Source organism: Haliaeetus leucocephalus, unplaced genomic scaffold (genome assembly GCF_000737465.1).
Source record: "Haliaeetus leucocephalus isolate CR32 unplaced genomic scaffold, Haliaeetus_leucocephalus-4.0 Scaffold848, whole genome shotgun sequence".
In the NCBI taxonomy this organism is placed as follows: Eukaryota; Metazoa; Chordata; class Aves; order Accipitriformes; family Accipitridae; genus Haliaeetus; species Haliaeetus leucocephalus.
In genome coordinates, this window is record NW_010973284.1 from 8,652,659 (window position 1) to 8,666,173 (window position 13,515).

The following is a 13,515-nucleotide window of genomic DNA, read 5'->3' on the forward strand; positions in this document are numbered from 1 at the left end:
ATCAATCCAGTTATTTAGGCTTTAAAAATAACATGTTTCTGGGCATGGAGTGAAAGGCTAGCTTTAAATATCCCCACTCATTTTGGTATTTCTGGGCTCAAATTCTGCTCTTGGTCAGCTATCTGTAGATCCGTTTGGATCAGAAAGGTCTAGCGTATGCTTGTAAATGTTTTTTACCACTTTGCTGCTTTTCTGAATACCAATGTGCTGCCGTAGTCATTGAGTTTTTACCCAAATCAAAGTAAGAAAATAGGGCTGGAAAGGACTCAAGAAATCTCCCTCCTTGTGTCCTAGGCTGGGAGCCTTAGGGCTGCAACCTGAGAGACCTGATACCTTTTCATTCTGGTAATGTCTTACAGGTGTGTTTTTCTCATTTTCACAAATGAAGTGGTGTGCTAACACAGATTCTCCCATCTCCTGTGCTGTCTCTTAAATTAGCGTACCTTCAATTTTGAGATAGAATTTCAGTCTTTAATATCACTACTGTTTGCATGAAAAAGTATTTCTTTATTTGATCTATACCGTGGGGACTTCATTTAAAACATTCTGTACACAGAAAGCCTTAGCTCATGTCTTAAGTGCTCTCATGGGAGCGCTTGGAGGTATTGCTGCGTGTTTGGCAGTGAGCGTGCAGGCAGATTGACTCATTGATTAAATCCACCTTCTTGTGTGCGCATGCACACATACTAAAAAGCAAGCAGTGTGCATATTACATGAACTTCCTTCAAGGAGAATTTTATTTCATCTCCTTTCAGACAAATCTAGCAGCCTGGGAACACAATACCAGTTTTTTTGTGTGTGCAGTTTTCTCCTTTCAAAGCTTCCTTTTTGTGAAAGTACTCGTGATGGACTTTGTTACAATAGGCAGAAGAATGGCTTTTGTCTTTTAACATCCTTTGCCCTGTATTGAACGGTGCTTTAACAGAGAAGAAAAATACTTTTACTTCTGTGTAGTGTGGTCATCAAAAAGGAGTATTTTAGAAATGCTGTGCACAAGACAGCAGAAGAGAGGCTGTATGTATTGTGTGTAATACGTTACAGAAAGGATAGATTAAATGCCTTACCTCTGCATCTGGAATCAAAATGCAAGTGTAGAAAATTTAAAATAAATTTTTAACATAGCATGGTGCCTAAAACATTAAGGAGGGTCTTAATGCAAACTTAACATTCTTACTCACCCTCTTCTTTCTCCAACAATCAGTGCAGTGAAATAAGCATGTGTCTTTTGACCTTGTTTCTCTTTGTGTTACTGAGACCATATGAGAGACTTGCATTGGTGTGTTTGGTTTGTTTCTTAGGTTTATTGTTATCATCAAACTGCTGAATTTTCTCACACAAGCAGTAGATTTCAGAAGGCATCAATTTATTATGTTGGACTGTAGCTGCCCCAGGTTTATCCACAGAACAGAAACATGTCCCAGTGAAGTTCTTTTAATGGGAAGCATGTGTTCAATGTCTAGATGTCCACAGTGGCTGTATAATCTGGATATTAGTTTTCCTTGATTTATCAAGGAGGCAAAAATTGCAGACCGAGGCTACAGTTCTTAGTCTCCCCTTTCCTGTCCACAATTTTCTCCCTTGCAGTCTGACTGACCTGAAAGCAGTTTGGGTAACTGCTGTAACAGACTAAGGAATATCCAGAGTACCTTCTCTTGCTCTTGTCTAGGAGGGCAGGTATTCCAGATTGACTGAGGAATAACTTGGTTTATGGAGAGAGACTTCCAACATCTGAACATTGCTGATGTTTGTTAGAAAGCATTTTGTGGTGGAAATGTGCTGTGCTGTATTTAGTAGGGTGGACTCAAATAGCATCCTTCATATTTGCAGCTTCTGGAGAAACTTTTCCAACCACTAGTTAGGATTTTGGAAGTGCTTCAGCTTTCCTGATAAGGCCAGATACTGTCTTGAAAATAAACTTCCTTAAACTGCAAATGGTTTCCTGTTTTGTGGATGACTGGGTCATTGAAGCTTCTTCCAACTAGGAATGCTTATAGGAAGTATAACCTTTGGCTGACAAGACATTCTGCTGAAGTTCACCTACGAGCACATTTTGGCTCTGGAGACACTGCGTCTAGCCAACAGGAATAAGCTCAGCTGTACTGGACCAGCATGTCAGCTTCCTATCCACAGAACTTGGAATCTCATCTGGGGTATTCTCAGAAATTGAAATCTTATGTTAAGTCTTGCTTGGTAATTTTATTTCCTGGTAGCAGCTGCATGTATTATCTTTTAGTGAAAATGCTTTCCAACAGTGTTTTGTAGCAGTACTTGGCTTAACCAAGAGGCTTATTACGGCTTGATACAGCAGCTAAGAAGTTTTCCAGGAATTTGGATCACTAGAGATCCATTCTATCAATCTATTTTCCAGAGTCTGAAAACTGAGATTCTTGACACAAAGTTTAAATGGTTTCAGTATGTTGCTTGTAAACTCATTAACTCTGTCTTTATCAGTGTATCTGGTTTCTCTTTTCCTGGGTAATAGCTTCTAAATATGTGTGGTTTATAAATGTATCTTAATGTCCAGCTTTTTTCCATGAGATCATGATATTGAGCTTTGTTTTTAATTTCTGATTTAAAGTTAGAACTGTATGTCTGTTTCCCAGTAGAAACCCTAAACGTTTAAGAATTTTTGAACTCTTACTTTTAGTAACTTGAGCCAGTGTGTCTTTTCTGCCTTAGGCATAGGTTCACAAAGGTAATGAATATGTTTCCATTGAGACTTCCCTTGACCAAAACAGGTTGGCAGAAAAAGTTAAGTTCTGCCAGTCTTTGGGTGACAGTGATGTGTTTCCTGCTTGGTAAAGACGAGACAAGAAATTTAATTTTGCCAAAATTTTGATAAATTCTTAATTGCACTCATATTTTAGAATTAAGTCAATTACAATTAATTCCTGATTTGAAAGTAATGTAATAAACCTTTACAAAGGAAGAGTGGATATATAGATGAAAACTTTATTATTTTTAATTACTTAGCCTCAGTTTTTGTTGAATGAAAATACTGCAGTACTGGGTTAACCATGTGTCATTAGCATGTTTCATAGAAGAGAAAATAATACTTTCAAAAGTTGTCTAATAGTGGAACTCATGTTTTGGATTTTTTTTTTCCATTTTTGCTTGTGAATAAAGCTATTAACACCATGCCTGATAGCTCTGGAGACTTTCAGAATGCATTAAGGAAGAAACAGATTTCTGCTCTGGAGGAATCTGGATTTCTTGCTCTCAGGAACCTTAATTTGTCAACTTGTTTTACAAAATTGTTCATATACAATTGCTGTATGAAGTGAAACTTGGAAACATCAATGTTTTGAGTAGATGGTATATCTAAAAGAACCCTTCTTCCCCTTCCCCTGAATACCTGGTTGTGCCCTATTGCTAAGCATTAAACAAGAGGAATTGGATTTTCACTGTCTCTCAAATTAAAATTTGCATATTTAATTCAGGGATTATTATTTGAGGTGCGAGCAGGCAATAGACATTCAAGTACAAGTCCTGCTTCTTTGGTTATAAAAACAGATTTCCACAGCTCAGCTTATGCAAAGGACCTTACCTATATTTTTTTTCTTTGGCTGCTTGTAATTTACCAGTCAGCTGTTAGACAAGAGAACAGTGAGGATCATTCATTTCTTCCAAAGCAGCTTAGCTGAACTAGTCCTACATGTGTCTTGCATCATTTTGTTTTTAAATTCGGAAGTGTTGGAGTATATAAAAGGTCCTTTTCCTTCAAATTGTTCACCACAAGATTCCCCTGTCACATTTAATGAAATCATGCATTTCTACCCCTTGCTTGCAAAGTGGAAATTTCTGAACGTTGTGGAAATGACAATGTGTTTGTTCAGACCAAAATCTAAATGATAAAACTGAAAATTAGTTAATCTAAAAAGAACCAATACTTTAACTGTGCAGGGAGGGCTCTGAAGTGCATACAATTTAAGTTTCACTGAACTTTCTCATGGGAGATGTTTACCATTAATATTAATTTGCATTTTGTCACTTTTAAGTTCAGCTTGTGTGGTGGTAAAAAAGAGCTTTCAGTTGTTCCTTGTATGTTAAATGTATGGCACATTCCCTACCGCTTTCAAGAAAAATCAAGGGTGACAGTCATTACCATTAACAGCAGGAGTCTGAAACTTGTGCACTGTTGGTAACTTTTGTGGAATGTGTGTATACTGGATACCATCAAAACTTGCTTCAATCCAGGGGTTGGAAATAGGGAGTTGGGGAGGGGAAGTATGCTGCACGTACGTGCCCCCATATTCCTGAGTGGTTAGGAATGGGATAGGAAGAAACAACTTTATGCTTAAGCAGCAAAATGCAAAGGGAAGTAATTTTCTATTTATGCAGACCAGCAGTGGATTACTTGGCTTAAACTTCCTTAAAACAGAACTCTGAGACTGTTCCTTTTTGCGTAAAACATTATATGCTGGCCTTTGCTTGTAGTCAAATTAGTAACTTTCCATCCTGAGTTTGAGCTGTCTCCTGTGCTTTCTTGGAACTGCTAATTCAAATTCATTGTAGTGTACACACATGATTTTGTTTCGTGCTGAGATGTTTAAATAATCAACATTAAGGTATGCAGTATCTGTGAGTCCGAATTTTTTCTTTTACTTTTTCCTTCTTTCTTGGCATATCCAGTACTTCTTATTAGATTAGTTTCTTTACAGAAGGAAAAAAAAAAAAAAACAAACCCAGAAAAAGAGGGGGGGAAAAAAGCCCAAACCACTTTTCTTTTCTTGTTTCTTATAGGTTTATGGGTGTCTGTGTACATGAAGGACAGCTGCACGCACTTACTGAGGTAAGACTATTTCATGATATGCATACTCAATATGAAACAGTTCTCAGGCCAGATTCTGCAACTGCTGTTCACCTTGAGTGATAGTTTCTTTTATGGTGACTAGTGACATGCTACTTGCTATGCAGTGGGAAGACTGCAGAATCAGGCCTCGGAACTGTACGTGGCTCATAGCTCTTGTATGTCTTTTCTCATCAGAAGCGCTTATCAGGATAAAAAAAAAACCACAGTAGGAGCATAAAATTTGACTGATAATATTCTAAATGAGAGATGTGGATTACTGTTGAGCTGCCCCTAAATATTATTTGTTTCAGTGACATTGCTTTGTGTTTAAGTCTTATTTATACTCTGGTTGTGTGTACATTTCACAGGTGAATCAGGGATGTTTCAGCTGGGTGATATTAGTGTATTCAGTCCCTGCCACTTTCTTATTTGAAATAACATCAAGATTACAGCTTAATCTGGGTCCCATAAAAAGGAATTATTCCATTGCCCATATACTGTGGCCAAGATCTAGGTATCAAATGAGAAACTGATGTCTCTGTTCACATGAATCTTTCCACCAAGTTTTACCAGGTTGTATGTTTAATCCACCTGTGAACTGCTCAGAAAAAACAACATGGGAGTATTCTCTTGTTAGGAATAGTGTTGCCTGTTTTGAGTCAAAATCAATAAAATGTTTTTCCTGCTGTTTTAGTTTGAGTACAGATTGAGGGCAAATGCGTGTTTTGTAAAGTTAATGTTTCTTATTTACTTCTGTTTTGTAGGAACTGCTTGATTAAAAGATTAACCCTTTTCCACCCCCAAAACAAGTATGTTATTAATTAGCAATTAAAACAGATTCCTGGTATGCTTGCCAAGGACTACTGTAAAATGAGAAGATTGGATAGCTGTATGCCAACTGACAGGATACGTGTGACCATCACTTTCTGTAACTTCCATATGCAACTCTGAGGCAAAGATGCACATATGTGGGCAGTGAATTTCTTCACCTTCTGGGGTGACAATTCTGCAATTCTAGTTCTAGCGACTATAAGAGTGATGCACACTAGTTCACAGTGGCCGTATTTCTAGTGTTAGAGCAAAGGTAAAGACACGTTCAAGATACAGCGCATGTGAGGGGTCCTTTGATATGAGAGGGACAGTTTATTTGATCTTCCCCCCTGCCCCACTGTGCTCAGTGAAGGAAACATTTCTAAGATTTGGCATTAGAAGGCTAATCAAGTCCTTCAGGCAGGCTTTGCTAACTTTATTGCCAATTTCTTTTGGACCTCTGATCAGTTAAACCAGGGAGGTTTCAGGCCCTTCCACTCACTAAACATGTCCTAGAAGAGATAGAGCTTCCTAATGCTTTGTTCTGGCAGAACGAAATCTTGGCAGATCTTCCTCAGTGTGCTTTTTTAGTTTTGGGTTTTTTTTGTTTGTTTGTTTGTTTTCCTCCCCTTCATCCCAGTTGCTTGCCGTTTAAATGTCCCTCCCCACCCAGAAAGCCAAGAAAATGAAACCAGCACAGATGCTTCCTCATGGAGAGCTAACTTTGTAGCTGCTTGCTTTGTTCAGCTATTTTTGAGTTCTTGGCAAGCAAATAAATCTAAGAAAGACTTCAAAGAATAACTTTTTATAGTTATAATTCAGAACAACAGAAGAGATTCCTGAAACATCTTGAGACCAAAGAGGAAAAGTTTTAGACTGAAGAAGGTTGCTGCAAAATTCTGAGAAACAGAATAACTTTAGTGACATATTATAAAAGTACATGTAGTGATTACTGCTTTTCTGATGTGGACCAAGGTGGACATTTAATGCCTTTAATAGGAAAAAACAGGACCAGAGGCCATCATAAATTGATGTTGTAGGGAATCCACACAGAATTTTGTCCAATACAGTAGTTGTTCTTTGGTTTTACAGAGCTTTTGAAAGTTAAGAGCTGTGTATGTTCCAAGTGGTGGAATTAGTTGTGTTTTCTGGCAACAGTAGTGGCATTTTTCATCTTGAAGTGTGTGTAGAGTAATAGTTGAGTTCTGAAGACTTCTGGAGGTTAGAGAAGGGGGCTAAAATGTCTGGCTGAAGGAATTATCAGTAAGATGGACGTGGTGAATCACTAGTTCAAATATAGCCCAGGAGGATAAACAAATCAGCCACTGTCTCATGGCATTTTTCAGCTTGTGGTCCAAAAAGGTGGTCTCCTAGCTTCCAGGGCTCAACATAATTGATGCTAGCCTGACACTACTAGCACTCGGAGAACTTCTGCCAGGGTTTTACTTCTTTGGAGATGAAACTGTTGATTCAGAGGCCCATTGCTCAGTAGGTGTCTGTGTCACTGCAAGGAGAATCCTCTTTTGTACTAGCCTATGCTGGACCTGTTCTGTAAGGAGCTTAATTATCCATTCTTGTGTTTTGAGAGTACAGTTGATGATATGCCTACGTAAAAGGGATACAGCATCACTTAGAGCTTCTGTCTGAGGGTGTGATGGGGAATCATGTTTATTTGTATGCATATGCTTCCATAACAGAAGTTGAGAACTTGCGGCAAATGTTCAGTGAATGGATTTAGATGACTTGTGCTTAATAGCCTCCTGTGCTATTAACTGGCAGGGCAACAACCACAAATGGTGTTAGAAGAGTCTTGAGGATTTTATAAGCCTGTTAAGGGGCTACATTAGTAATATACAGCACTTTATTATTGGAAGGCAGAGTCTGAAGTGTTACACATTTCTTTTCTTGCATGTTTAAACACACAGGAGGCTAAACACAGTGGATCATGCAGAGCAGGTTTTTTTGCTTGAGGAAGGTGTTGATCATATATAGGCCTTGGGTTTTTCCCTTTTGGCAACATTTTACATTGTTTTAATTGTCCTCTCAAGTGGCTTTTGTTTTTAAAACTGTTGGGCAAGAAGCAGTTTCTGTTTGTTTTGGGTTTTGTTTTTTTCAAAATAAGAATGGAATTGTTTAATTATAGACTGCACTAGGACTTTGGCCTTGGTCTGAATCCACAGTCTTATCAGTTTTGAAAATCCAATATTGTTTTTGAAGTTCTACTCAAGCCAGAAGCTATGGCATATGCCTCTTCTGAAGTAGTTCAGTATCTATCCTTAGAGTCACAGAATGGTTTAGGCTGGCAGGGACCTCTATCCTTGCAAGCACATAGTTAAGAAACATTTAAGGAAAGTGAAGTAGATGCTTTAATAGATGTACCACTCAGATGAGTTGGCAGGCATTAGACTGCCTCACTAGCTTTGAGCTGATGAGCACATATTTGCTGTGCTCGTTTTCTGTAAAACCAGCAACTGGGTATTCCTTTCTCAGTATTCAGCTCTAATCTGTAGCTAGTGATTTGTTTCTGTAGCTACAAGAATCTGCAGGGCTTCCTGCTGTACTTGCATGCCTCTCCAACCTAATTTCAGCCTCTCCTTCAAGCCTCTGTCTGTTTTCCGGCCACCTTCCTAATCTGACAACTCTATTTGCTTCCATTTCTTAATTTCCTGGCACACAGCATCCTCAGACTTGGAGAAACTTGCATAGTAGTACAGGCTCTGGTGTCAGTTAGCACAAGATGCTGCTGAGCATTCGGAGACCAGATCTGAGCCACTGCCAAGAGGTTAGCAGGCAGCATACGCTGCAGGGGACATGAAGCTGTGAGCCAGTTAGTGTGGAGCAGCCATGGTTTAATAGCAATAGCGTACAATCTTAAAACATACACATTCACCATGGAATGGATGCGTGAGGAAGCACCCATTTTAGATGAGAGGCAAACAGATTTGTGCGTTGCAGGTTCTATAGGCCTGTGCTATTACACTGAAGCAGATAACATAGCATACAGTCTAGCATATAAAAGCCACTTAATACCTTTTTGTGGATCTTAAATTATTTGTTGAACTCTGTTAAGCAGGTTTATCTGAATTTCTGAGAGGTCAGGCTAAAATCTTGGTACAATTAGATGTACATATATGCACAGAATGAGTCATAGAGCTTGATACTTCCTTCTTGAAGGAAATGAAAGCCCTGACAGCGGTGTGTATAGAAGATGAGGAAGGGAGAGTTATTATGTGTTGATTGGGGTATCTTGAAATTGCAGTGCTTCACAAACAATAGCGGATTGTTACAACAGAAGTTTTATGGCTATTAATTCATACTGGATGATAGTAAAAAAGTGCACAAATGCTCTGCTGCCACAATGTGAAGCTGTAGCTTTACTTGCTCAGTGCAGGATCTGACATTCATTGGCGCTTTCTCAGGCAGGGAGCAGGGCTGTGGCAGTGTGATAGGAACACATGATCTGGGATGGAGGGGTAGACAGTATTGTGTCAGCCAGCAGCTGGATCTGCTGTCTGCCTGACATGCCTCTCCTGCAGTCTTTCAGTCTTTCTTCTTGCTGGTGTACTACCTAGTCAGTCCTTCTGATTCCATCCCAGGTATCTGGTGTGGTATTGGATATTTCATGGGTCTGAGAGTATATTTGGGCAGCTTTGGTTTTAAGGTGCTGGATACGTAGCATTGGAACAATGGTGAGATAACTCTAAGGGGCGAGCCAGTCTTTCTGTGCACTTGGCTCCTCCTGTGCATCCCATTTGGTGAGTTCTCCTTATCAGCTGCCTCATATACTGCACCTCACAGGTGCTGTGTGCAGGGGTGCATGGAAGTGCCTTGAAGTCTAAAATGTTTCCTGGGTGCTCAGAGTGGTGTTGTCTGCAATAATGCATGCTGGCAGTGTATAATATAGACAACAGAGTTTAATGTGGCAAAAAGTGCTGTAAGAAGAATCTTGACTGCTGCTTTAACTTTTTTTTTAAGAGAATCCACAGAATTCTTTGAACTCGTGCACATTTTCAGTTCAGTTAATTTTTTTATAGTTGTGTCATAAACCCCAGGAAAAAAATTTACTATGGAAATCCTTCCAGACATGTTAATTTTTGTCTTGGACAATTTTGACATGTTGCACCGTAATAGCTTACTGAATTCGACACTGCTGTTTTTTCCATCAACCACAATTCATTGTTTTGAGACAAGAATGCTGTTATGTAGCAGTTTGGAAAAGACTTTTTTTTTTTTTCCCTTCCTTGCACAGTGTATCCCTTTTGTACTCCTAAAGCTCATCTTAATGGAAGAGCCTGTGGCTTTTGAAGTGAGAGGGTTTTTTTAAGTTCCTCTGTGATAACTGAAAACTTTCCTTCTCTGCTTTTCCTCCCAACAGCAATAATTTAAGTAAACGATAAATGCAATTAGTGGAGTTTCAGTGTTTGGAGACCTTCCATTTTTTAGTATTTTTTTTTACTTTTGGAGATGGCACTGATTGGGAAGAAAAAATACTAAAAGCTTGAAATCCTTAGAGTTGTACAATTGTGCTGAATTATTCTTTTACAAGGAAGGGAAAATAAGTTCTTCAAGCGAGAAGGTCCTTCTGATACACAGCTTTCATAAGCAGAATCTGTCATTAAAAATATTTAATTTTCCTTCTTTCATTTTTCCTACCCTCAGTTCTTAGGCACCTTTCTATGGAGAGCCTTTGACCCTGGAATGGAGAAAACCAGACAGACATCACTTAGGTCTCCTCTTCTAAACCGTTATGCCACAGCAAAAATTGTAGGCATACGTTGCCTTCCAGGTGGCAACTGCACACTTCTGAGAGTTTTAAAAAGCCCTGGAACACCATTCCTTCTCTATTCTTTCCTCCCCCCCATCTCCTGTAACACTTTATAATCCCTACGGTTATTCCACCAGTGTGATTCATATTGTTTGAATAACTTTAGTTTTAGTTGTGTAGCTCTGCAAATATTTAACTTGGCTTTGGTGATCACAGTAGGCTAGCCTGCCAACCCTAGAGAACTTAGTGTCTTTAGAACTGTAGTTCCTATTATCAGTCAGTCTGCAAATATTCCATACAGCAAAGGAATAGTTCCCAGTTTAGGTATTACCTGTTTACCAGCTCAGGTTAAGTTCCTGGCTAAGATGGCTCTGGTGGTTGTCCCTCAAAAAAAGAGAATAGCTGCAGTGTTAAGTTGATTAGCCTGAGCTTGGAGACAACTGAAGAGAAGATGAAAGTTGTGTTAAAGGTGGCACCAGGTAGAAAATTAAAAGAAATGAAGGCACTCTCAACTTCATTCTGTTAGAAAATGTTACTCATCTGCTGGATACTGCCATACAGTTTCTAGCAAAAAAACAATTTAGAGAATTATTAGGGAAGCCCTTTAGTTCATGCAAGATAAAAGGTTTAGGTATTACCTAATGTGTACAGTCAAGCCATACTGATTAGAGGCTTCCAGATCAGTTTGCATTCCTTAATATCTTGTGCTTTTCATTAGCTACCCTTGCTTATTGAAATCTTCCTTAGGCACTTTATATAGTCTTTCTGACTGTAGTATTGAAAAAAGAAAACTCAAGAGGAGGACCGAAAAAGCAGAGGGGTAGGGAGACTCTAGAGATGTTTTGGTCCTTTTTCTCTCCTCAGATTTGGTCCCTAATTCTTGTCCAATTTGGTCTCATTTGCATACATAAAGCGTCTTCCTTGAGTGTATTAGAGGTCTCAGGCAGTATGTCAAGTTATTTACTTTATGGTTTTGTGGAACTGGCAACTGCTGTGACTTTCTGGAAGAATGAAGTGAGCAACAGTGCAAACTTTCTCTTGGATGTTTTTGTTGACGGCTGTGAGAATATACCTGTTAATTCTAAATGTCTTTTTTTTAGGGGAATGAGTCTTGATACAGAATAGTGTAAAAAAGATGATATTTACTTTGAGGTAACTTTAAAAAAAAATTAGCATGCTACGATGACAAAGGATATCTTTCAGATGATTTTCAGCAGCCAACAGCTGGCATTTTTAAATGTCTCCTGGCTTTAGGGTGCTGCAGAAGGACTGCTGTTTAAACTTTGTAAGAACTCTAAGTATGTATAAAATTCTGCAGATTAAATTGATCCTTATGATCTCTCAGCCAATGAATAGCATGACCTGTGGATTAATACTGTAATAAATCTCTACTTGCATGCTTTATTCTTTTTGTCCTTAGTTGAGATATTTTTTGTAGCATTCGTTAGAGCTACAGCTTCATTTTACATACTTCCCTGGGAATAGGAAGGAGTTCTTTCAGTGGTGCTGTACTGGTGCCAGTGCTGAAAAGTGTAACATGTAGAGGCAATCTGGGCCTTTGCAAGTATAAAACCCAATTACCAGAAATGTAAGTTTAGTGTTACCGAAAGCATATCAGAGGCATCAGATCCTCTGTTAAACTGTCGTTGCTTTGTACCCCTCCTGGTATGGACTTGGGTGTTAGAACTGAATGTATTTAATTCCAGGAAGATATGCTTTGATGACAAGAATGGTTATGTGGTATTAAACTAGAGTACCTATTGCTATTATTTGCTTGCCCCTTTTGCTGCTTTTGTTGCAGGACTGGAAGTCCAGCCAGCACACATCTGTGTTATTTCCTCTGTTAATTTGGTTGTTTGGGTTCATTAGCTTTTCCCTTACAGGAGTCATTAAGAGCCAGGCCTTGCATATATTTGCTTCAGGGTCAAGAGAAAACCATTCATCTGGACCCCAGGGATTTGACCTCTAGAGAAGAGGAATGGTAACCTTGTCTGATGCAGCAGTAGTTTTACTCCCCCTTAATGACTGAGGACTGTGTGAGAAGTTCACTGCAGGACCTGAGAAGAGTAAGGGTCATGGCAGGAGAAGTAGGATTTAAAACAGAGTAGGAAATAACTCTGGTGTTAGGAAGACTAGGCTAGTCTGTAATGTAAAAGGTGAGAAATCACTTCATTTCATTGCAACTGTTTTTTCCAGCACTAAAATAGAATGAATGCATCACATAAGATGTCTGTTAGGACTGTTCACTATCTGCATAGTGTTTTATGCTTCTGTTCTTGAGAAAAAGCACTTCTTATCTCACCACAGAAAAATTGTTGCAAGCTAATAGGTGCTTTGAAATATCTAGTTAATTCTATCATCCTTTTTAAAAATACATAGAACTGTGAAGTCTTTTTACTTTGGGGAACAGAGTTAAGGTGAACCTACAAGATGCAAAAATCTCTGTTACTGTGTGCCTGCTTACTGGAACTTGTGAATATCAGCTCAATCTTTTTGGGTTAAAAAAACCAACCAACTGAACGTGTACAGAAAGACAAATCTATTGCCTGCGCTTTCAACTTCATTGCACATGAACACCAGGGCTAAATTAGGAAGAACTGAAAGTATCACCTTTGTTGTTGCATACAGCAGCTATCAGGAAACAGACATAAGTAATAGGGACTCTTCTTAAAGCCAAAAAGTTAGGAAGCTTCTGTTTATATTCCAAGATGAATGTGTTTATAACATGGTAAACCAAGTCTCTAGCAGTATCTTTTTGGAATTTTAAAGATCCTGAATCTTTAAAGTGATAAGCCTTGGGATGTGCTTCAGATTTCTTGTATCAAAGTATCATTTTTAGCTTTTGCTTAAATTATTGTGACATTAAAAAAAAGAGATATGTACAAATTTGAATATTAGGTACTCGTATGTGTGTATGTATCTGAAACAAGTTATTTTAATAGCTTTGTCCAGGACCACATGTAGACCTTGTGCCTTTTCTTTTTCCTGTGAAGCTTGCAAGATGATTCCTAGTATGTCTTTGATCATTTTGAAATACAGTTATAATTTTTTTTTTATAAACTTGGTTCAGTGCAGACACTTCCCTTCATCTCTTGATTGTTTATAATAGAATTTAAAAAATACTTATCAACACTTGAACCATATTTGG

General features: G+C 38.5%; 1 protein-coding gene across 1 annotated transcript in view; it reads left to right on the plus strand.

The window, feature by feature from the left end:
• Positions 1–13,515, plus strand: part of TESK2 (testis-specific kinase 2) — a 75,531-nt gene that overhangs the window by 25,105 nt on the left and 36,911 nt on the right. The window contains exon 3 of the mRNA XM_010582464.1: positions 4,744–4,792. Coding sequence (XP_010580766.1) covers positions 4,744–4,792 — 49 coding nt within the window. The remainder of the gene's footprint in view (positions 1–4,743; positions 4,793–13,515) is intronic.